Raw genomic sequence first — 26,113 nt, 5'->3', positions numbered from 1 at the left:
TTGTAAATGGTCAGGGTTTTAAACTATATTTTTAAAGACTTATTTTATTCAGCTCTTCAAAATAATGCCATATTTCTGAAGGTATTGAAGATATTGATATACTTTGATTGAACATGATCTTGAACTACATCGATCATCTGCTTGAGCTAACAGTATTATTAATTCATGTGACACCAAGTCTCCACAGTTAAAGGCCTTTTGTTAAATATATATATGTGTATTGTATTTGTCCACAAGACGCAGTCACTGAGGTTGCGGCAATGACAGAGGAAAGGGGGAAGGGGGAGATAGAGGGGGGTGATTATGAGCAGTCCTCTGAATCTTTTGTCTGGGTCCCAAGAGAGAAAGAGGTTAACGCCACTTAGCCTCAGGAAAAGCCTTCTGAGGCCTATTGTATGTGTCTGTGTGAATGATATTGGCTTTGCCTGCTGTGATACAAAATCCCTTAGTATTTGTTTCAGTACCAACCCAACCCCTGCCTCCTTATCATCATCATCATTATCATCATCATTCAATAATGTTACTATTGTGGTTTTCTTAAGATTTAGCTGGACCAGAATATGAACAGTTCTAAATAATTAGGGATATACACATACATTAAACATTTTGGGGCTTATTTAGGGCTGATGTGTATTGTTTTTAATGTTTTTTGTCTTTTACTCTGAGTAGCAGCATGCCTACCTGTACATATTGTTCAACAACCAAAACAACGCTGACTCTCTCCCCGCAACCTGGAAATCCAAACACTTGTCCTCAGCCAAGCAGAATCAGTCTCATGACACTTTAGTGACCCGTGAAAAATCCTCAACTTGAAACTGAACATCACCGTTACAATATCGCTTCCTGATCGCTTCCACTATTATAAGGCAGTGCTGCTTCATGGTGAACTGTTTTAGTTCTGTTTTTTTAAATTAAAAAACTTGGATTTATTTCAAGCCTCGTATACTGACAGAGCATGCTGCTTAAGCAGCACAATCAGTGGAGCTCTTATATCTTAAGGGGATTGTAGTTATTAAAGGGCAACTAATGTGTTGATTTAAGTCTCTCTTAAATTGATCTTGGACCTCTACTTTCCTTATCAGTATGTGTCTGTTTGTACAAAACTCTCTTTAAGTTGAAATATTTACATTAGAAAATGATCTTAAGCCCTGCCCACTGGAGATTAACTCTTGTTTACTAAAACCAGCACCCACTCTGCTGTGATTGGTGAAAACTTGTGAACATCGGGGGTTTGTCACACAGCGGAAGTGTCCACCTCAAAGTGACTCATTGTATAAACAAAGCAGGGTGATTACTTCACAATTGGATCGTAATGGGCCTCGCTCTCATCAACTCTCGTTCTTTGAGATTACAGATGAAGGAGAACTTTATCAGAATCAGAATCATAAAAATCATAAAAGATTTATGGCCAGCCATGTAAGAACAATACAGGAATCAGTTTTAGTAAAAACTTCAAAATATCATAATAATATTATTATTGCATCTTAGAGGAAGACTTCAACATTTGATACATGTGAGTGAGCCAGGAGAGTTGGGTTTCACATTAGTTGCTCTTTAGAATTTGTCGAATGTTTATCTTGGCCAAGACGCTCCTTCAGCCACTATCCTTTGTTTCCATAATTATGTCATTACACAGTAATAAAATTCACAGTCATAAATTAGATTTCTGATTATTTTCTCTCTCAATGCTATGCATGATGCTAATGCCAATAAGTTGGTAATCGTACAAAGTGTACGCACACTGTTGTTCTTTGTTTACTTCACCAAGTTTTGTTAATTCTGAAGAATGTTAATCATTAAATATTACAAATTACTCCATTTGAAGGTCGTCCACATTCATCAAGATCTCTAAATGTCAGGTACAGACACACACACATGCTGACAAAATACGTTGGCTCCCCGAGGAAGCGGCAGTTGGTGATGCAGTCTGACAGGTATCTCATCTTCCTGACCCAAGTGTCGTCTCATTAGGCCTCTGTGACAACCCAGTATTAGTCCTGCCACATCTCATTACTGCAGATGTTCTCTTGCACAGAGGCAGTGTGGGGACCTGGTGCCTGCCCTCTTCACAACTCTACCTCAGATATTATTTTGTGTTATCATTAGGCTGAGCGTTGTGTCATTTGTCCTGCTCCAAACACATTATGTCTCTTGGCTAAAGGACAGAGTGTGCTCACACTGGTCATGTTGTAATACTTGTCTTATATACTACTGGGCAAGCTTTTGGATTTACACAAACATAAATAAAAAATATGCTTGCTGGTTGCTAATATGCCAACATAGTGGAGCTGACACTGTGTATTCCAAAAAATCCTCCATTTATTTCTGATCACGTATCTATGAGTCTGGTTATCACATAACTGGCTTCTTCAATGTATTTTAAAACATTGTCAGATATTTTCTGATATTATTTTTTGTGAAAACTAAACAATGTGCACTTGTGACACTTTTGGGCTACTACTTGTATCATTGATAATGATTTACTAAGGTTTTGTGTGCATTCTAAAACAAATACAAAGCTGTAGACACACATATAAATATACATAATAAGCCATCATTATTTTATTAAATGTATGTTTTATTCCAGACTCTGCTCTAGTACAATTTATTTTGTGTGTGTGGTCAGCCTAATCACATGGCATGAAAAAATATGTCAGATGGTAAAGCCTTTAACCATAACATTAGTATAAATTATTATAACAAAGCGTTCATTTCACTGTCAACACAAACACACTGAACCATAAAGAGTTGAAGTTCTCAAACAAACATCCTAAAGACAGAATTACTGCTGGCACAGTCTTGATAAAACAGATAGTAGTTGCTAAATATATTGATCTGCATTTTATCCTTCCTGAACACAATAAATTGTGTTCAAACACAGATTTTTGCAAAGCTGCTCAGCATAATAGACTCAGAGGTCAAAAGCAAAAGGTCTAAAATGCATCAGGGGAAAGATACGTTGCTAAAATCTAGGTCAAAGCTTGTCAATCTGGCAGGAATCCACCCCTTTTTGGTAATAGACATTGGCACGGAGGAGGGTTATGTCTGGAAGAACAAGAAGAATATATTTTTTAAAACACGTAAGTCTATATGTATTTTAATATGTATTAATTAGCTGTATGTTTTGTAGTCAGAACATTAAATATAAACAGTTATTCATTGGGGTTGCTAGTGATTTGGGAAAAAATGGTGTCTGGGGTTTTTGTATTCATTTTCTTTGTCCATTTCAAGGCAATTTTGAGGGCAAATTTTAATTCAAATACAATTAATGAATCTATTTTTCTTTGTAAAAAAACATATAAGCATCTCCAGGTCCAAAGAAGTAAGATGATGATAGACATTAAAAATAACCCCATGTTGTATTTTATAAAGTGAAAAGAAGCCAAAAAATCTCTCCCAACTTTAATAGATTGGTGTATATGGATCCATAATTAAACCTTTTCAATTCTGGAGAACAGTTCTGCTATAGTAATAGTAACTGTTTTTTGTTGAGTTTTTCTACCACACGAAAACAACGAGAAAAAGACTAGCATTGATGAGAATTAAACCACAACACAAAGCCTGCTTTTCTGCTGGTATAGCAATTTAATTTTTTTCCAATTCTTCGCTGACCATTGGCTGAGAAATGGCTCGTGCAGCCCCTTCATTAGGTATCATCACAACCTCAGACAGCCAAGCGAATGGCAAATAAGTATGTGTGTAACATGTGGGTGCGCGTGAGTGTCTGGCATGAGGCTGTGGCTTTGTTGCGGAGTAAATGAAAAGCCTCCAGGGATGAAGTCAACCCTGTTGTCATACTTCACTGAGTGTGGGGAGAGGGGGCTGGAGTGGGTCACCCTTCACTGCTGATGTGAGACGATGTCCACTTGTGCATGATGAGCACATGCACATGGATGCTCATGTACATATGAATGAAGTCACACTTCCTGTCACACACTGAGCTGCTATAGTCAACACCAGTGTCCAGATTTACGGTCTAGATGCAAGTCACCAGAATTTATTAGCATGTCAGACATTATTGAGCAAGTTCAGACAACATACTGAAATGTGATCAAATGTGTGAAATTTGTGATCAATCTGAAAATAAGTATTTTTAAGAAAGTCCAATTTTTTCAAGAATAAGTAGAAGTGTTGTGTAAAATATGAACAGTGTTATCACATCAAGAGTTATTTCATTCAGAGGTTCAAAACATAAACCAGTAATTATACCACAATTCCTTTATTTAGGAAAAAGCATAAACAATAAGACCTGAATTGTTTTTGTTTTCATTTGAATCATACATTGCTAATATGTTGTATTTTTCCTTTAGTTAATGTATTTTTACAAAATAACTAAGTGTGTGTGTGTAGGTGTGTTTAAATCATTTTTAAAAAAGTTTTCCTCAATGCATCTTTTAAAATGATGTTAAGATGTGTGTGTGTGTGTGTGTGGGGAGGGGGGTGTCTCTGTGTGTGTGTCTGTCTGTCTGTGTGTTTGTGTGTGTGTGTGTGTGTGTACACTGCATTTAATTCGGCACCTGCAGTAATCCTTCACATCGGTCCCCTCTTTGCCATCTGAGCACCATAGGCCATCATGTCGTAGGCTCACGATCATAATGCACTCACTGAGGCATATAATAACTTCTTTGGTGCGTGTGAGTGTGTCCAGAGGGCCGACTAATTTACTGCATTGATCTACATCAACACTGTCCAATGAAAAGCTGCTTGTCCCGCCCAGAGCAATTGATACCAACAGCGACTGCCACTAAATGTATGTGTGCACCGTTTAGGTTCCCACAGAGGCAAATATACATATACATATACATATACATATACACATACATATACATATACATATACATATACATGTACATGTACATGTTTGGAAGGATGCATATAAGGGGCAGCTTACTCTCAAATGTAAAAAAAAAAGGGTAAAATATGTTCTTTTGTGCGCACATTTTATTCTCTAATTATGCCGTACAACACGTTCATATTTTTTTTATAATCAGCTTCTTCTCATATATATTTAGCTTTCTAATGTTTGACAGAGCAGAAGCTGATCATCTATTGACTTGAATGGGAAAGTATAGAGTCTGTGTTTCCACTGCAGCAAAACTACAGGCTGATGTGTGTAGAGTTTATTTGTCAGAACTGGAAACAGAACAGGTGTCAAAAGCAACCAACTAAACAGACTGTCTGCTCCTCCTTCGGAGTGAAGTATGGTTTGGTCGCAATCTGAAACCAACAATCTTATCAGCCTCTCACAAGCCATGCTTCTCTCCCGCGAGCTTCAAATGGATGAACGTGGCGGACATTTTGTGTCTTCTTCACGTTGTCATTTCCTGCAAGTCAGCCCTGAGCCATCTTCTTTGATGGTAATGGCTGTTTTGTGCTATTGGACACGCTCAGGTGGAGCTGTGGATGCTGTATTTCTGGCCTTCCATATGCCCGGGAACCATTTAATTTACTGTCTTCACCCTGAAAGAGAGACTTTGTACCGCAACATCAGATAGTTTCACATCCCTCCCTTTAATGCCTATTTTTCTAGGTTTCTTTTTCTAGATAAGTTGGTCTCAAGAACAATGAAACACCAGATACTTTGTCTGTTTCATTATGTTATTATCTACATTTGTTGTAGATAATCAGTTAAAGTTAAAAAAAAATGAACAGTGACACTGAGTGGAAAAAACACCTTGGTCTCAAGTGGTGGTCGTCATTGTCTCCTATTGATGAGCTCAAGCACAATTTTGATTTGGATCCAATTAAATTTACCATGCAGTTTCCGTAAATGCATTATAACTACACAGATTGTTTTCTCTAAAATATTGCTCATAGTAATATGCTTAGCTGGACATCTGGAAGCGTCTAGTGCTCTAGCACCTGCTCACACAACCTTAACAGGAAGTGCGAAAAAATGGGAGTCAGTGCCTTCATTATTGCTAAATTATCTTTGAACACCAATCTGTACACTGGTCCTGCTGAGGCCCGCTAAGCTGAATACGAGCAAATGTTTTCAAGGAAAAACTAACAAACACATAATAAGGTCTCTCTTATGGTTTAAGTGTTGAGCTTGTGATTATCTTTTCATTTTGGGAGAGATTTATTGTGTTCATAACTTTTTCTCCCCTCAACTGTTCTTCTGACATTTTTATGGATGACCCCTCTTAGGACTTATTGGAGCTCATCCATCAAGAAATGTCTATGAATGGGAACGGCGTCTGGATGCCATTAAGAGCATTATGGAATAATAACAATCTCCTTCTCGGTCCTTAATGTAGTCTTCTTTGTACTCTTTAAAATTAAATGAAAAGAAACTCTGCCCATGATGATCTCAGCCCTATTATGTTTAATGTCTACATGAGAATTGCTTACCGTTTGTGTAGAGATTATAATTTAAAAACATAATAATGTGATACAAAAGATACGCTACATGGAAATATTGTGTTATTTTCATCAATATCATTAAGAAATATTTGTTGTTACTTAATTGGCATTATAGAACTTCCAAAAGCTATATTTTCACCTCTTTAAAGTATTTATTAACATTTTGCGCTCACCAGCCTTTGTGTGTCATTGGAGATCCTACAGGAGGGTGTGTGAGGAATCCTCTTTAGTGAGTGAATAATTGACAGTTGACCTCACTCTGGAGACATCATATACTATGTCAAACTATCAGCATCATCAGGTTGTCTTGGCCGAGCAGAGCTAAAATGTCATGCTGCTGTTTAGAGTTGATGAATCGTGCAATAAAGAAGAAGTCTTCAGGAAATTGTTCGTCAAGTGAACCTTGTCCTCATACGTTTGAGTGAATTACATGTGCATAGCATTTTTCATTTAACATTCCAACATATGTTTAGGTGATGGTCCAACATGGGTTGCATAAAACACACCCTTTAAATGTCTTAGAATGTTCTAAAATGTCTTCCATTCGTTGTGGCATTGTCTGTACTGATTGTTGCCTTTCATTGGCTTTTTATTCCGCCCAGACTTTTTCTGCTTAAGAGACAGGAGCTAATTGAAGGTGTCCTCAATGATAATGACTCCTGACTAGACCATTTTTCTGTGTTATCCTCTCTTTACGGTAACCTTCCTCTGTGTATTTCTTCTCCTGCCCCAGTTAGATACAAAGATGGGATAACAAAGTAATCATGGAATGGTAAAATTGAGACATATATAAAGTGTACCTAAAGCCTTTTATCAGGCCTTACTCTTAACCAGCCAATGTGACTTTGATTTGACACTCTTAACCAGAGCCTGTTACAGGGCAGAGCGTATACAATGTAGAATCTCAACTATCACTGTGATAGTTGGAGTTTGAAGCTTGTATAAGGATACGGTGTGGGAACCATGGATTTAAGTTTAAGAATGGAATGATAATGTGCCTCTGAGCAAGGGAATCTGGAAACAAAGTGAAAGGTCCAAGTATCATGGAGGGAGAAATAGACTGACAAAGCAAGAAAATGTATCCTATGAGTTCAGATAGTGATCGAAGGAAAAAGGTTGCAGATATAAATAGTTTTTCTGGCATTTTACTCACAGCACGAGAAGAGAATGTGGCCACGTTCCGTGGCTCCGAATACTTCTGCTACGACCTCTCCCAGAACCCCATCCAGAGCAGCAGTGACGAGATCACTCTCTCCTTCAAGACGTGGCAGCGTAACGGCCTCATTCTTCACACGGGCAAGTCTGCCGACTACGTCAACCTGGCACTGAAGGATGGTGCTGTATCACTGGTCATCAACTTGGGCTCTGGGGCTTTCGAAGCCATTGTGGAGCCGGTCAATGGAAAGTTTAACGACAACTCCTGGCATGACGTCAAAGTAACCCGGAACCTACGACAGGTAAATAGGTGACCTTGTAAAACAAACTTTGAGAAAAACACCTCCACTGCATACATATTGTTGCCATAAGCCTGCTTTGAAATCTGATATTGAAATGTCTGACTTCTGACTTGATGCATTTATTCATAGTACCATCCATCCCTTTTTTATTTCTAACTAACATGTACTTGTCATTTGTTTTTGTCATTGTTTTGTTTGCATTAACAACTCAAATGTTGATTACATTTCATCCGCCTAACCTGCAAAGCAATCAGGCATTGGATACGCCATGGTAAACACTCTCCATTGTCTGGTAGATATTATTTATTTATTCACTCATCTGTTTGCTGTGCCCTGTCTTTCTTTTCTTATCAACTTCATTACTATTAAATGTGGGTTGTTTTTTTTCCCCCATGGTTTCTACTTTCAAATGCAATAACACTGTGTTGTTGTTTTCACAACAATAGAAAGTAATTAAACTGGCCCTCCTCTATTTGTCCTCACCTCTGAATGTCTTACAGTACAGTTTTCATTTCGGCTTCTAGGCTGAGAACTTCTCTGCAAAGAAAAAATATTTTCTTTGTATCTCATAATGCTACAAAGAAATTGAAGTGAATTGGGAAGTATACTGTCCCATTAAGCTCCTTTTGTGTTTTTTGATGTTATCAGTGTTATTCAAAAAAACTTCATTGTAAGTGAAAATAACTTAGAAATAGAAATAGAAATAGAATAGAAAACGTTTATTCATCCCCAGAGGGGAAACACACTTTTACAACAGCAGCAGCAGGACAATGAAAATGCACATGTGCATGGAAAAAAAAAAAAAAAAGTAAAAGAGATAATAAAATAAAATAAAAATAAAACGATCTTAAAAATATACAAATGATTTACAGTAATAGAAAATTAGCACTATTAACAGAATAAAATAAAGTAAAAAATAAAATAAAGTAAAAAATAAAATAAAATAAAATAAAATAAAAACAAAAAATAAAAACACACAAGAAGAAAAACACACTACGGATTAGCATCAGGATATTTAAAGTAGAGAGTTAAATATCCTGACACCAGTTGGGATGAAGGACCTTCTATAACGCTCCGTCCTACACTGGGGGTGCCTGAGCCTGCCACTGAAGGAGCTGGCCAGCTCCTCCACGGTCAGGTGCAGTGGGTGGAGAGTGTTGTCCCTGATGGAGGATAGTCTGGAGAGTGTCCTCCTCTCTCCCACCTCCTCCACCGAGTCCAGCGAGCGTTCCAGGACAGAGCTGGCCCTCGTGACCAGCCTGTTCAGTCTCTTCCTGTCCCGGTCCGTGCTGCCTGCTCCCCAGCAGACCACAGCGTAGTTGATAGCAGAGGCTACCACGGGGTCATAGAAGGTCCTTAATAGTGGTCTGCACACTCCGAAGGACCTCAGTCTCCCCAGGAGGTGGAGGCGACTTCGGCCCTTCTTGTACACGGCGTTGATATGTGTAGACCAGTTCAGTTTATTGTTGAGGTGAACACCCAGGTATTTGAAGCTGTCCACCAGCTCAATGTTGATGTGGTGGGGACTTTTTCCTGAAGTCAATCACCATCTCCCTTGTCTTACCGGTGTTTAAGCAGAGGTAGTTGCTCTCACACCAGTCGACAAAGTCCTTGATGACTGACCTGTACTCCAGCTCGCCCCCCCCAGACACGCAGCCCACAATGGCCGAGTCGTCAGAAAACTTCTGGCGGTGACAGCTGCTGGAGTCATAGGTAAAGTCCGCCGTGTACAGGGAAAAAAGGAAAGGTGACAGCACTGTCCCTTGAGGTACCCCGGTGCTGCAGATGGTCACCTCAGTCCTGCAGCCTCACATACTGCGGCCTGTTGGTGAGGTGCGTCATCCACCCCCATCTTTGGCCTGTAGGCGAACTGCAGCGGATCCAACGCAGAGCTCACCGTCATGGGTAGATGGCGGAGTACCAGCCTCTCCAAGGTCTTCATAAGATGGGAGGTCAGGGCGACTGGTCTAAAGTGGCTTGGCTCCTTCGCTTGCACCGCCTTGGGAACCGGAACCACACAGGAGGTCTTCCACTGGACCAGGACCTTCTCCAGTTTGAGGCTCAGGTTGAAGATGTGTGTGACCAGCTCACAGAGTTGATCAGCACAGTCCCTGAGCAGTCTGGGGCTGAGTCCATCTGGTCCAGCAGCTTTCCTGATCTTCAGTCGCCTTAATTCTCTCCTCACCTGTTCAGATGTAACAGAGAGAGGTGGCTGTGGGGGGTTGGGCATATTAAAATACATTAAAATACTTTAAATACTTAAAGTATTTTGTATTTTCATCCGTTCTTTGTTCGTTCATTCAAATAGGAATTCATTATGATGATATTCAGAAGATGCTTGTTTTCCAGGAATATACCACAAACAGTGCCCCTCACCTTCACTCCTGACAAAAAAAACTAACAACCACCTAAGCCCTGAGCAGGGTGTCGCAGTGTTTAATATTTGAACTCATCCAAAGTTGCAGTTTCAAAAAAGAACAAACACAGAAACTATTTTGGTCACACATTTTCTGCAGGAAACACTGGACTTATCGAAATTAAGTGGCCACTGGATGCATCCTCATCGCAAATAATTTACACACGAGGATTCAGAAAGTGAAGGAAAAGCTGTAGATTTGGGCTGAAGTGCTCAGGTCTATAATAATGTAGCGAGTAACAACACACACACAAAAAGGGAACCTTGAAAAACCCCAATTACGTTCCGACTCTGTCATGCCTTTAAATGAGTTTATGTTTTTTTTTTAATTTCGACTTTTTATCATGTATGAGTAAATTTGTTTTTAAATTATTGGTATCTAATTGTGATGAAAATGAATCCCCCCCAGAACATTTTATGTATAGGAAAGGAACAATTGCTAGCTGTAGGCAAATGACAGGTTCCCTAATTAATTATATAAATCATCATCATAATCATTGTAACTTATATATGTTAAGATTTTTATGCATTAACCACACATCAAAATTTAATGCATCATGTGCTAAATCTAATAGTCGCTGAGGCCCCTCGCTTAACAGTTGCTACATGCTTCATCACTGTCCTCTCCTCTTCATCAGGTAACAATATCAGTGGATGGAATCCTGACTACCACGGGCTACACCCAGGAGGACTATACCATGTTGGGCTCTGACGACTTCTTCTACGTTGGCGGAAGCCCGAGCACAGCGGACCTGCCGGGGTCTCCAGTCTCTAACAACTTTATGGGCTGTCTGAAAGAGGTAAGCATCTGATTATAAACTGTCTAATTTGTTAAAAAACTTGTGGTTTTATGGCATATAAAATGATAAATAAGCATCATCAGTAGAGTTGGTTTAAACCCTGGTCTGGAAAAGCGCTATATGGATAAAAATTACTTACTTACTTACTTACTACCTCTCGACCAAAGAGATTCAGCTTCAGTCCTTTTGAGAGTAAATTGGAGTCATTATTAGAGGAACTTTTTCATATAGTTTTTGCACCAATGAATATCAAAGCCTCTTAAAATAAATTTGTAACAAGTGTAAGGGTCTGCAAATACACACAAAAGATCATACGGGAATTGTGAAGAGAGGGGAAGTGGCGCAGTAGCCATTTAATCCCTCTCTGGCCTACTTGCAACTCTGTGCCACACTGGGCAGGCTTTTCAATTCCCTCCAGCATTAATGCATGCGCGCACACCCAAACACACATAAATATGCCACATAACTAAACCAAAATGATTTCCCTTCTTGTTGTGAGAGGTATGTCTGTTTACGTAGAAGTATTGAAGATACAAAACGAACAAGGTGCAATGTGATGACATTTAATCCACATATTAACAAACTAGAACTGAGTCCTGCTACTTGTTGTCATGGAACAGAACAAGGTCCCAGAATCTTAACTTCTACCCCATGTGATGTCAAATCTATAGCATCTATCGCTCGAACTATTATTGACCCTTTTTTTTCACGATTGTTTTTGCTGACAGAGGCACATTTTGGACACTCTGATGGCAGAGTCACATAGTCATGGTGTTTCAGAAAATAATTCTTGTGTGGATCAGGCCATCCAACATTTCATAGATTCGATTAGAACTTTTAACAAAAGGGCCTTATCATCACTAAACAAAAAATGGTTTAAATAACTCAGAAAAGTTATATTTTATCATTATCATACAAAAGATATATTTTGGTTTTTAACCAAGACAGACATTTCCATGCTGATTTTGTACAAAAAGTTATTTCCATAATACTGTAAGTGTTTCCTGGTATTCAATATTTGTCATTGCTTTTTGTGTTGAAATAAAAATGAATAATTCAAGGAAAAAATTTTTGTGTGTCAACCTCGCAATGTTAAACATGTTTTTATTTTGGTTGTGAGCAGGGTAGATGTTCTCTGCGTCGGTCCATTAGTCTTCTTTGATCACGTGTCATGTTCCTAGCTTGTCCCTGTCCTCTGGAGGGGCCTCCTTCACCCCCTCACCTGCTCTCCTCTGTGTCCAGCCTCCACTCAGCCTCCTCTCCCTACCATTAGGGCTAATTTGCCTTGTGCAGCGCCTTTCTCTGTGCCATCCAGCGCAGTGGCATTATGGATAAATGTTTTGTTTCCATGGCAATAGATCCTGGTCGCCTTCTTAGCCCCTGTAGCTGGCTAGCCCCTGATTATTCTGCCTTTCATGAGGCAGCAATTACAGAGAAATCCTGAATCTGTGAGCCTACAAAATACATAATGGCCTACAATAACACATAATTGCAGTAATTGTTGTCGTCATTACCCCCCATCGACCACTCTGACAGAGCCTGCCGACTGCTCCTAAGTTCAGCGTTACAAAGGACGGAGTGAACGCGGATGATGAGCAAAATATCAGAGACTGGCAGTCCTCGCTCAAGTGATATCTTCCTCCTATGCCTGGAGGCTTTGTCACTTAACCAAAGCGACTGGTCTGTGTTTAAATGCTAGTGTGTATGTGCAGGTTCATACATAACCTGGTGAAGAGCAGGCTTATGGTTCTGCTGCTGCTGATGATTACTGAATTCTCCCTCTTCAATTGTTTTATTTTATACTTCTGGATATTTAAATGGCATTTATTTATTGTGCATACTCACAATCTGTCATTATCTGTCATTAGGTAAATTGGTTTCTTTCACAGATAGCTTTGACCATGTTTGGGTAAAAATTGGATTTTGTCATTGGACTTTTTTCACATTGTGTAGCCGATATGATTCTGTTGTTGGATCATCCAACTGTAACTGGGAGAGATTGTAAGTTGTAGGTTATCCAAAATGTTGGTCAGGAACGAGACAATTCCATCATCTCAACTCAGTGCTTTAGTTATCATTTAAAAACTGTAGATTAGAAGTCATCAATGATTGGTTAAAAAGGGTAAAACTTTATACGTTAGATGCGTCTTCTGACATTAACAAATGATCAAATCAGAAAGAAAGAATAAATGATCAAGCATTTATCTAATCTTTTTTTTTTCAAAAATAGGTCAAGTAAAATCATTTACAAGCAGGACAACTTATTTGTCCATTGTAATATAAAGGAAAAATGGCCTTTAAAAAAAGACAAATTGTGTTTGTATGTTAAAAAAAAAATCATAGAAACACACAATCAGCTTCACATCTACAATTTCCCACTGTTATACAATGACGTCAGATGAAAGTCACACGTTCAGCTGACGAGGTATTGCCTCCTAGTGGGCAGCCAGGCGGACTGCACAAGTTCACAAGAACTCGTCATCAATTGTTTATTATTCATAACAAAATATAACACAAATAAGATAACGCAAAAACTTGGATACTTGGATAAATATTTGCTAGTTGAATAATTGTGATTAAATTGTATGAACAATAATTAAAAATTAAAAAAGCAGTTTAACACTGTTCACATTGAAAAAAACTATTTTATAATACAAGCAATTATCTTGCTTCATCTATATCTTGTGATCTTAAATAACCAGCGTTTTGGAACATTTATTTTTTTGCCAGATGTAGATAGATCCATAGTAAAGAGATAAAGCCAGGAATATTCAAAAATACTATTTGGTGTGATTGTAGAAATATAATACATATAAAATAATATAGAATATAATACAAAGATAAGATAAAATATCATAATAATAATTATCTAAGATATCAATGTAACAGTAACATAATATCGACATTCAAAATACATGTTTAGTCACTCTGCTGCATATGAATTGAATAATCAATCCCTCTTGTTACTGCAAAATAGGAAAATCCAATATATATATATATATATATATATATATATATATATATATATATATATATATATATATATATATATATATATATTTAAAAAATGTAATAAGTCACTTGTAGGGCAGTATATATTTTTTTCTTAAAGCTGAAAAAACGCGATCATTAAAATGATGCAGAGAATTTGGTACCGGTACATACTTTGTGTTATGTGCGAAACAGACGCTCATCTCAGATAATGCTCATCTTAGATTAGAGTAAGCATTTTACAATTCATGTTTAATACAAAATACCAATGTTTCACCCTGAAAAATAGAAATAACCTGTAATAAATGACTTACAGTATATTGCAGAAATGTTGCCTACAGACACAAACTTCAGATTGACTAGCTACATTTTAATCGCTTAGCTAAATGTGGGGATTATCCCAATTACTCTTCTTATGTTTCAGCGCTTACCTTCAGAGCTTCATCTGTAAAATGAACTCAGATGTGTGTGTGATGTTAAGAATCTTTGCACTCCAGAGTCGCTCCCTGATCAGCACTTACTCACAGATTTGCTGATCCCACACTTCATCTGCTCATTTGTAAAGAGCACGAACAATTAATTCATGTTAATCTGGTGACAGATTAGACGAGGACCTGAAATGAAAAGCCAAATCTGCAATGAGAAAAACTGATGTTCATTTTCCAGAGCAGATGCTGAAGTTAATTTCTAACTAATTTCAAAACCCAACTCTCCTAACTCGCATGTCTGAAATGTTGAATTTTTCCTCTCCAAGATGCAGTTGTAATGCTTATGTAAGTGCTCAATTTTGTTGCTGTATGTTTTTAGATGTTTAAATAGGTCACTCTTATCAAGATTAACTTTATATCCATAGAATTTGCTCAATGACTCAAGAGTAAAAAAAACTGTTTAACTGACCGTTAAAGCAATAAAAAGAGAGAGATATAAGCCATTAGTAATAAAATATTTTAACCCAAGTAATAAAATTAGAGCCGTAATTACATTTATTCAAAATATAAAACAGACAGTCCTATGCCACCCTAACAAATGCTGTTTCAGCATCTACGGAAATTGTAATCTCCATGGACGTTTTGGCGTGGTAGTTATATACAGCAGTAAGCACTTCCCCAGAATTATGGAAAGAGTGCCAGCCTTTAGTTAAACCTGTTCGATCTATTGCGATGATGGATAGTAGGGTGTCTAGCCAGAATTTTGAAATCTGCATAAGTAGACGTAAAGGTTGGTATGACCCCAAATGTAATGGATCTTTGCCTTTTTTTGACAACAAAGATACACAAGCTTTGGATAAAGTCTGCGGAAGAGAACCACAGTCAAATGACTATAATATAGTAGTGGAGCTATTTTCTCCAAAAATGCTTTATAAAACTCAGCCAGATAGCCATCTGGCAGTGGGCTTTTACCAGTCTAGTGATTTTGCTGCCATTTCAGCTTCCACTACTGTGATTGGTATCGCTAATTTTGGAACCAGGTTTGTGTCTAAGTCTTTAAAACCATCATCAATCTGTAGTAGATTAACAGTAACATGCAACTTCTAAATTTGAGAACTAAGTGGGAGGACAGAACTTGTCAAAGACTGCGAGCCAGCAATGTACTTAATTTGTCTCTATTTTCATAACACATTGATCAAGTTCTTAAAAACTGCAAACTAAACTGGATTTACTGGTGACTCAACACATAAAAGGGCAAAGTCATTTGTTCAATATATGAGTTAGGTTCATTTTTCTGCCATGAATAAAAGCTTTCATATTAAAGAATAGTAAAGAAGGTAACAAATCGGGGGTTCTGTTAAGATACAAATCGTAAGACAAATTATTTTTCTAAGAGCAAGTAATGATTTAATTTTTCTGAAGTATATATTCATAGATACAAATGTATCTATATATATCAGATACAATAATAGGATCATATTTGCGTTCTGAGATCAAATTTAAGAGCCGTTTATGTACTTTATAAATCTTTAAGTAAGTGTAAGTATGCTGAACAGCTGGGGAAAATTATGTTCTTTGAACAGGTTTAAAGTTCACAAAGGGTCAACCATTCCAAATTCTTCCATGAAGTGATAGATTATCTTGGTTGATTTTGATCGAGTGGTTGGAGCTGAGGATGATCTATCAAGATGGGTTAACACAGCAAGCTGGATTGGATTGTTTAGGCCCTTACAATTCAGGCTTCTGAACTTAATATTGTTGCTTAAGGTGAACATAATGTCAACTCATAATTGTCCATTACCCACAATATGTTTTTGATAGTCAATTCTTTTTTGTCACAAGAGCTAAGAACAAACCAATGAAAGTGTACCATTCCCCATCCCAACATAAAATAATTAAATTAAACAGCACAGCCACCCTTCCAGGTAGAAGCATCCTGTAAAAGGGTTGATGCCCACTTAAGCCATCTAACAAAACGAAAATAAACCTTCATCAGTGGATCTAAACTTACTTGTGTGTAGCTTTGGGGATGAAATAGACTGATTAGAAAACTTGTATTGCCTGACCGTGGAAGAATTATGTGGAGAATCACTAGGTATCGAAGACCAAACCCTACATCAGTCTTGAAGCTCTCGTTTCACAGCGGTGAAAGGTGCTGGTTGTTCTTCCACTGCTTGTGTGAAATCTGGGAAAATATCAACCCTCCTCTTGTTTAACACAAGAGGCAGAGATTTTCTTAATAACTGGGCAAGGAGGGTCATAGTGTTTGGGTTTACCACGTAGCGTGCGGTGGGCCCGGTCTAATAGCAGTCGTGGTGTGGCATTTTTCCAGGTAATCCTTTTTTTTTTCGTGATAAGCTTCTTAATAGGCTTCGGCCTAGGCTTTATTATTTATTAATATTTCGTAGCACACCCCTCCATTTTTTAATGCTGCATAGCATAGCTTCGTTAGCAAATTCTCTGGTCTCTGGTTCTGATGATTAATGATGGTTTTGATGATGTTGAGTTACTTCAGATGTTGCCATACTTTGGATTGAATAGGAGTAAATACCAGCTCTCAAAGTGCAAAAAAATGAATTCTGAGGAGGTAAACAATAGAATTTCCGTTCATCCCCTTAGGAGCAACTAGGAGACATGTCATACATAGTCAAGCTATGTACGGGGGTTATTAATGAGACACCAGATGTGGTTGTAGCGGTCTTCCATGAATCTTCCCATGCTGTGTCTTTATCCAAATTAAATTAAGCCTGTGACACATGCCCAACTAAGGAAGCAGATTCAGACAGGTTTGCCAAATTGCAAATATAATTTCTCACCCACTCTGTTATTATTAACAGTCCAGATCGCTTGGTTGTTCCTATATCACTGAGGTCCAGATTGGTAGGTCTGGCAATGAAGGGAAACCAGAATAGAAGGAAGGGTGGGGAGAAATTCTGAGAAGAAATAACCAGAAAGAGGAAGAGGCATTTTCCCAGGGGCTTCCTGCGCACCTGGAGGGATGAGTTGATTTACTATCAAATCTGCGGGTGGATTATCGGTAATCGCAGCCCGGTCCCTCAATCCTTTAACTCACACACAACCCGCGGCTGAAAAGTCCAAAGGGGAGTGAGGATGGAATGAAAACAACCATCAGCCCACCCCCTCGTTCATCTCAGGTCCCAACAGTTGTCAACATCAAGGAGGAGGACATGCAAAGAATATTCAAGAGGCAGAAGATCAGGAGGGTACCCGGACCCTACTGTGTCTTTCCCTTAAGTGTCAAATTGTAAAAAAAAGTTCTCTCCAGACACTTTACAGCTTAAGTATGACTATTTGGGAGAAAAGATAAACAGGTTCCATTTTAAACACCTCACTGGAGACCTATGCAGGCTTTTCCTTGATTTTCTTGAACTCCTTTGTTGTTCTCAGTATTATCTTGACCTTTAAAGTACTGTATATATTTTATTGAGTATTGTTTCGATTGTTTAAGTGCTTTTTGACCCTGGTCTGGAAAAGCGCTATATAAATACAAATTACTTACTTACTTACTTAATATCATGTGTCAGCATGTGTCAAATCCCTCAACAATTGTCCTGCTGTCAAAAAACACAAGGCTGTATGGACTGAAGGACTACAGACCTGTCGCTTTGACTTTGTCCGGATATTATGCTCATATCACTAAAGATATGTCTCAAGCATCTCGAATCTATGATCGTGATGCTCTTTTCAACATCAGAGAGTCGATGGAGGATTATAACCGCGACTGTTACCAACGTCCGGTGAATTTGTTTCCGGCTCCGCTTCTCATCGACTCGGACTCTGTGGAATATCGTTTGATCTCTCGGGTACCGGGCGATTTCCACAAGCGATCGAGTCGGTCTGGAGTACAGGTCAGGATGAGACGCGCAGTCGCGATTGCTCGGAACAACTCTGACGTCATTGGACGTCATCGATGTTTGATCGACGTTCCTCTCGCTGAAGAGCGTGACGACACATCAGCGCTGCCGTCTGTCCAGACCTCAACGAAAGGTGGTAAGATTTTTTCATTTCCTCTCTTTAATTCGACTTTTACTACCGAGTTGAACTTCAGTGACAGCTGGTACCCACGTGACCACTGTTCGCTTCAAAAGATCCCGCTCTGCGCGCCTGTCAGTGACGCGGCGTCGTCAGTGACGTCATCGGTGCTGAACGTAGGACTTCCAAATGTTCGCTCCATTACTAATAAATCCTTTATTCTTAATGATATTTTCACAAGAGTTAATTTGGATTTATTATGTCTTTCTGAGACTTGGCAGAGAGAGGAAGAGTTTATTCATCTGAACGAACTCTGTCCAGTAGGGAGTGCTGTTCTGGGGAAGCCTCGCCTCTCTGGTCGTGGGGGTGGTCTTGCTACTGTTTTAAGGGAGAGTTGTTCTTGCAAAGTGATTCAGACACAGGAATTCACTTCTTTTGAGTCTCAGATGATCTTGGTTGGTTCTACAAGACCTTTCTATTGTGTGTCAATCTACCGTCCGCCTGGTCCTGCGGCGGTGTTCTTGAAAGACTTTAGTGACTTCTTATCTTCCATTATTCAGATGGAATCTGTTCTTATTCTTGGAGACTTTAATCTTCATGTTGATGACGTAACATCTTGTTCTGCTAAAGAACTTTTAACTTTAACAGAAGCCTTTAATTTTGAGCAACATGTTTCTGAACCCACTCATCAAAAAGGCCACATTTTACACACTTAGTTTTTACTCTTGGCCTGGACATTTCTAATGTATCTGTACATGATGTCCATCTGAGTGATCATTCTCTTGTATTGTTTAACCTGGACTTCATCCCTGAACCTAAGCCTTTGAAAGTTAGGTCTCAGAGGCGTGTCATCTCAGCCGATACTGCAGACAGTTTTTCTGCTATGTTTGACCATCTTTCCTTTGATGACTGCCCAGACGTGGACAGTTTGATTCACTGTTTCACTGGTCATTGTGTTGAAATACTGGATCAAGTGGCACCTGTTAAATCGAACTTGAAAATTCAGAAAAAAAGGTGCCCTTGGACAAATGAAGATCTCCTGAGTCTGAAGAGACTTTGTCGAAAGACTGAGCGTCTCTGGAAGTCCACTAAACTTGAGGTGCATAGACTTCACCTCAGGGATCTGATGACTTCTTACAATGAGATGGTAGAAACTGCTAGATCTGATTACATCAGAAAACTGGTAGCAGCAAATAGGAAAAACCCCAAAGTTTTGTTTGACACGATTAATTCTCTCGTGTCTCCTGCTCCTCAAATCACGCCTGTCTTCTGTGAAGCTGACAGCAATGCATTGTTGAGATTTTTCATTGACAAAATTAAATTGATCAAAGAGAAAATCTCTCCCCCTTTGTTTGGAACCCCTACTGTCTCTGAGCCCCTCTCCTCCTCTTGGTCCTCCTTCACTGCTGTATCTTTAGGTGATATTTCGGCACTAGTGAACAAGATGACACCCTCCTCTTGCTCAGATGACGTCATTCCTTGTAGGCTTTTTATCAAAGTATTTGATGTAATTGGCCCCTGGGTTACCAATATGGTGAACCTCTCCCTTTCCACAGGGGTTTTTCCCAATGCATTTAAACATGCCATTGTGGAGCCTCTGCTCAAAAAAACAGTCTTAGACCCGACTGACCTCAGTAATTTCAGGCCTATTTCTAAGCTCCCTTTCTTGTCCAAGATCTTGGAGAAGGTGGTGTCTGAGCAGCTGTCTTTGTTCCTGGATCAGAGCGACATCCATGAGAAGTTTCAGTCTGGCTTCCGTAAACATCACTCTACGAAGACAGCTTTATTGAAAGTGTCCAGTGACATCATGATGTCGGCTGACTCTGGTAAATTCCTTCGTTCTGGTTCTTTTGGATCTGTCCTCAGCCTTTGACACAGTTGATCACCAGATCCTGCTGAGAAGACTGAGAGAAGTGGGACTGTCTGGGTCTGTGTTAGAATGGTTCTCATCTTTCCTTTCTGGGCACAGTTTTAGTGTATCTGCCAATCAAATGAGGTCTGAATCGGCAGATCTGTTGTGTGGAGTCCCTCAAGGTTCTGTTCTGGGTACTTTATTGTTTTCGCTGTACTTGATTCCCCTCGGTAAAATCATTTAGAGATTTCCAGATGTTTCTTATCACATTTTTGCTGATGACATCCAGCTCTACTGCTCTTTTGATCCAACTGAGCCCCAAAGGCTGAACAACTTAGTCAATTGTTTGCTAGAAATCAAACAATGGCTGAGTGAAAACACTCTACAGCTAAATGTGGACAAAACTGAAACACTGGTGATTGCTCCTGATGATAAGATTCCAGGGTTGAGTCAGTACTTGGGTGACTTAGGTCAGTCTGTCAAACTGAGCCTGAGAAACCTGGGTGTTGTATTTGATAAAGACATGTCTCTTGTTTCGACACTGTAGAAAACTGACCAGAAACTGAGAAAAATCTCTAAACTTAGGAAAATGTTGTCGGAACATGATCTGGAGCTTGTAATCCATGCGTTTGTTTCTTCTCGTCTGGACTCCTCCTTTAAGAAACATCTTAAGACGTTTCTATTTGTTCAGGCTTTTCCTTGATTTTCTGGAACTCCTGTGTTGTTCTCAGTATTATCTTGATCTTTAAAGTGTATATACTTTTTTGAGTATTGTTTTGTTTGTTTAAGCGCTTTGTGACCCTGGTCTGGAAAAGCGCTATATAAATAAAAATTACTTACTTTACTTACTAACTTACTTACTTTCTTCATCAAGTGTTTTGAGCATCTTGTGCTGCCCGTCCTGGAGTCCCTCATGCATCCATTGCAGTTCGCCCACAGAGCCAACAGCTGCGTTAATGATACTCTGAACTTGGGCCTGCTCTACATCCTGCAGCACCTGGACAAAGCTGGATCCTGTGCTGGGATCCTGTATGTGGACTATTCTTCTGCATTCAACACTGTAGTCCTTGACCTCCTCCAGAGAATGGCTGCCCTCTTCCATCACTGCAAGAGCTGTACGTCATTCCAGGCATGCAGACAGAATCATGACCACTTTCCCTGGACACCCCCCCTGTTCCTGAGATTGTCTGTTGTCCGGTTCATGAATATTATTTAATTACATTAAAGGTATTTTTTTTATTTTGCTATATTTTTAATTTATATGCCAATATATGGTAACAATTGTATTTTATTTTAATACATTGTATTTATATATAATATTATATATGGGACATAGGCGGTTTCTCCTTGTGCTTCCACAATCACAGAGGAAAAAAAGACGCATTCAATTTTCCACACGAGTAGATTTCAATTTGCACCCCTTATATGACTCCATCCTGCCTTTGTTATTGAAGGCATTTAGAATGGCTGTGATCGAAGAAGATGCAACTCTACTTTCCCCCTCGCTGACGTAGGGTTGATTTGAGTGATCAGTATGCAGTGTATGTGGTGAATCACACTCACACTGAGGAATGTTAGGGACTTCCAACTACTACTAGCGTTAATGTCAATCAACACCCCATTGTTTATGATAAGAACTAACATATACACAATAATGAGAGCAGCTATGTTTTATTCAAACTATTATTATCAATCAACTGTGTGTATTATGTGTTTTGTCAGTCAATATTATATACAATACAAATTTAAATCCGCAAATTTGGAAATAACAAGAAGGTTTAACCAATTCCAGACTATCAAAAAATCACATATTGATTTACATTTATTTTTTAGGATTTGATTACAATTGATCGTATCCATGTAATGGTTCTATTAGCGACACACTGATACAGTATCATGCTTTGTTGACACAATTAGTTTAATTTTTTTTATTTTATTTTGGATTTTAGGACAATGTGCAGATACATTATAAATATGGCTGCACCAGATTTAGCACAATGCTAATTTCCATCTGTAGTCCTCAACAAATATGCAGACATACATATACACATATATATGTATGTATATATAATGTGCAGTACAAATAGGTGCATTCTACTTGTTAACAGCAAAATTTTAAGTGCAGAAGTTAATAAAGTGTGACAGTTTAGTTTGAGTTTTAAGTTCATCATTCATGGTGTAGAAGCTATGAGATGTACCCGCGAGGTTAGCCAACTGATAGCATAAATACCCAGTTGATACTGTAAGTGCGAACAAGATAACAAATTTACACTGATTCTTTGGTAATCCGATGGCCATCAGATGGTACCCACGAGGGTATCATCTGATGGCCAAATACCTATCTGGTACTATTAGTGCGAGCAGGACTGGTGGTCTAAAAGCCAGTCTTTGACAGCCCGTGAGAAGCGATGAAAATCTGCTTTGTTCATTAGATTGTCTGGGAGCCCGTTCCATTTTTTGATGGCTTTGTATGAACATGCTGATTGAGAGAATGCAGACTTTCTTTTGGGAACATTGCAGTCGCCCCTGGACACTGACCTTAAAGCTCTGCTTGTTAATTGAGAGCGTGGCTGAACATAGGTCTTTAGGGGAGGAGGGGCAGCATCATGCAGGATTTTATGTATCAGATGGATTGTGGAGAACCTTATCAACTTGTCAAAGCTCAAGATTTGATGTTTTTCAAGTATGTTGCAATGGTGGTAACGCCAAGGTTTTTGATCAAGAATTTTTAAGGCCTGATTATGCAAAGATCTAAGCGAGTTTAGAAAATGTAGGTTTTGTTTGGGACATTGATGTCAAGAAGTACGAAAAATGTGAGATTATCATTGCATCAAAATAAGATTTCGCTGATTCAAATGATAAGGAGGTCCTGGTGTGTTGAAAGTTGGCAACAACAATGTATTAATTCACTGCTCTTTCATACTTGTTCCAGGTTGTGTATAAGAACAACGACATACGTCTGGAATTGTCCCGCTTAGCCCGGATTGTGGATCCTAAAATGAAGATACAGGGCGAGGTGTCCTACAAGTGTGAGAACGTAGCAACACTGGACCCCATCTCCTTTGAGACCCCAGAGGCATTTATCAGCTTACCCAAGTGGAACACCAAAAGGATGGGATCCATTTCATTTGATTTTCGGACGACAGAGCCTAACGGCCTTATTCTGTTCACGCATGGCAAGCCTCAGGAGCGGAAAGACGCAAGCCGGAGCCAGAAGAACACCAAGGTAAGTCTGTGAAGATTTAGACCGGAGGAAGCGTGAGTGAAGTCTAACAGTTCTGTCGAAAAATATTTGTACAACATCAGGTGGATTTCTTTGCTGTGGAGCTGCTTGATGGAAGCTTGTACTTGTTGTTGGACATGGGCTCAGGAACAATTAAAGTAAAAGCCACACAAACAAAGGTCAATGATGGTGCCTGGTATCACGTGGACATCCAACGGGACGGACGATCAGGTCAGTCTTGCATTGTATGTAGAAAAATGAGAAATGTGGGTTTAAATAGATGAAAGTCATTCGGTGGAATGAAATAAACACCAAGTATTACACTGGATGGTTGGGGATAAATGGATAGTTGAAGAATGATCAGTTGAACTATAGACACTAGCACGTATAGCACAATTGGTTAAGGGTATGAGTGAAAAAATGAACAGTTATAAGAATGATGCATCGATGGCATTATTTGCTGAAGAAAAATACAGTTGCATGAATGGATGTAATATACATAGATGAACATATGTTGTTGTTGGATAATCGATGGTGGATGGATGAAGGATAGTCACTGTCATTGATGAATGTACTGTATGTTTCATGAATCAATGGATAAATGAATGCTGGGCAGGAGAATGTATAATGATTAGCAGCTAGATAGCTGAAGATGACTCAGCTGTCAATCCACAGGTACCATCTCGGTGAACAGCAGGAGAACTCCTTTCACAGCGAGCGGTGAGAGCGAGATCCTGGACCTGGAGGGAGACATGTACCTTGGAGGGTTGCCCAGTGACCGGACTAACCTCATCCTGCCCACCGAGCTGTGGACGGCCATGCTGAATTACGGCTACGTCGGCTGCATACGAGACCTCTTCATCGATGGACGCAGCAAAGACATCCGTCAGATCGCAGAGAACCAGAACGGCGCTGGAATCAAACCGTCGTGCAACAAACAGCCGGGCAAACAGTGTGAGAGTTACCCGTGCAAGAACCGAGGCGTCTGCAAGGAGGGCTGGAACCGCTTCATCTGTGACTGCACTGGCACCGGCTACTGGTCACGGACCTGTGAGAGAGGTAATCCTGTGTTCATAAAAGGATTCGCAAGATGCCTTAAATACTTACTTGAATCTCCTCATTCTCCTGATTTGTATTTCACTACTTCCTTCTTTTTTAATGTATAATGTACTCTATCTTACTTATGTTTTAGATTTTATTGCAATATATAATACATACATTATAATAATATAATTCATATAGAAGAAAAAAGCAAATGAATTTAATAAAACAAGACAACTATTCTAAAATTGGATTATTGGGTTGAATCATATCTCGGGATACCGTAAAATTTACCCCAAAACTCTAAAGGAACAACCTTTTTTAGAATTTCTTCTTTGAGCTGAAAAGGAAAATGACCTGTATAAATTTAAAAGTATATCTCCCAAGTATAAAAACTACATTTTTTAAAGCTTTAAATATAACATGAAGTGAAACTTCTAAATATAGGCAGCTACTGCAGACGCAGTTCCTGCTTTGGTCAGTTACTTTTAATGACATAAGTAAAGAAGAGTTGAGGGACATTCAGGTGACACTCAATCACTGAGACAACTTGATAGATTTCCTGCTCTCAGCGATTTGCTGCTCTGCCGCTTGATCAACGGCAGCACTCTTTATCCCCAGGAGGAGAAATTATGGTCTGCTTTTTCTCTGCTGCCATGAGGTGTTTGAAACAACTTCACTGATTAAAGACTGTCTGAACTGGGAATTGGCTGCCCTTAAGAGGGTAAACTGTGCGAGTGCTGCAGACGGTTTCCACCTTCTAGTATGCAGCCATGAAAGAAAAGGTACCAGCTAAAAGCTTTTCACTTATATCCAAACCAGCCGCACTTGGTGACTAATAAGGAGATATATTTTAGTGTTGAAACAGAAAATAAATATAAACATTGGTCTGTCCTGGCACGGTTTTCGATTTCTCCAACCGAAGAATAATGGATGGAGATCAGTGTCCATGCAACTTTGTATCTTCTTGTTATCTTCTCTTTATCTGTCCATTAGCAAAATAACAAAAAATACATACATTATTTAATAACAATTTCTGGACTCTTTGGTAATTAGCATATGGCAGTATTAAACATATGGTTAACAAGTAGTGAATTTCCTGTTAATACAGATATAAGTCACTTATTAATAGTTAATATGAGTTCCCCATTCTTTTGTTATGAATAATTCACTATTAATAATACCGTCTCTTTTAAAGGAAAAATATATTAGTATATATAGTATCTGAATTATTCCAAAAAAGGTATTCGTAATTGTGAATAAATTCCCTATTCTAAAGTAGCAGCGTATTCATACTTAAGTCATGTATTAGACAGTTATAACATCAAAAAGGGTTTTACAACTAACTACTGTACAATTACAATTAAGGTAAGTAAGTAATTTGAGTAATTGTACTATGGATGCTATTGATATCCTTTATTAGGCAAAGTATTAAATAGTGAATTATTTTTCTCATGATACTTACACTTATATCACAGTTCATTTTTAATTACTTCTTTATTTTCTGTTAATAATGAGTAGTAAGATGTTGTTCAGCGTGGACTCC

The 26,113-nt window shown here is 38.8% G+C and overlaps 1 protein-coding gene across 3 annotated transcripts in view; it reads left to right on the top strand.

Annotated features, from left to right (window-relative positions):
- nrxn3a (neurexin 3a) overlaps nucleotides 1-26,113 on the top strand; it is a 73,957-nt gene that overhangs the window by 21,965 nt on the left and 25,879 nt on the right. For 2 of the 3 annotated variants that reach the window (XM_087780077.1, XM_087780075.1), the window contains exons 7-11: nucleotides 7,522-7,823; nucleotides 10,878-11,039; nucleotides 23,236-23,529; nucleotides 23,610-23,757; nucleotides 24,202-24,585. In XM_087780077.1, coding sequence (XP_087636203.1) covers nucleotides 7,522-7,823; nucleotides 10,878-11,039; nucleotides 23,236-23,529; nucleotides 23,610-23,757; nucleotides 24,202-24,585 — 1,290 coding nt within the window. Of the gene's footprint in view, nucleotides 1-7,521; nucleotides 7,824-8,070; nucleotides 8,095-10,877; nucleotides 11,040-23,235; nucleotides 23,530-23,609; nucleotides 23,758-24,201; nucleotides 24,586-26,113 lie in introns of all 3 variants that reach the window. The other variant, XM_087780076.1, reaches the window with a different exon arrangement.

Source organism: Callionymus lyra, chromosome 18 (assembly GCF_982586985.1).
Source record: "Callionymus lyra chromosome 18, fCalLyr1.hap1.1, whole genome shotgun sequence".
Classification (NCBI taxonomy): Eukaryota; Metazoa; Chordata; class Actinopteri; order Syngnathiformes; family Callionymidae; genus Callionymus; species Callionymus lyra.
This window is presented reverse-complemented; position numbering and strand designations above follow the sequence as displayed.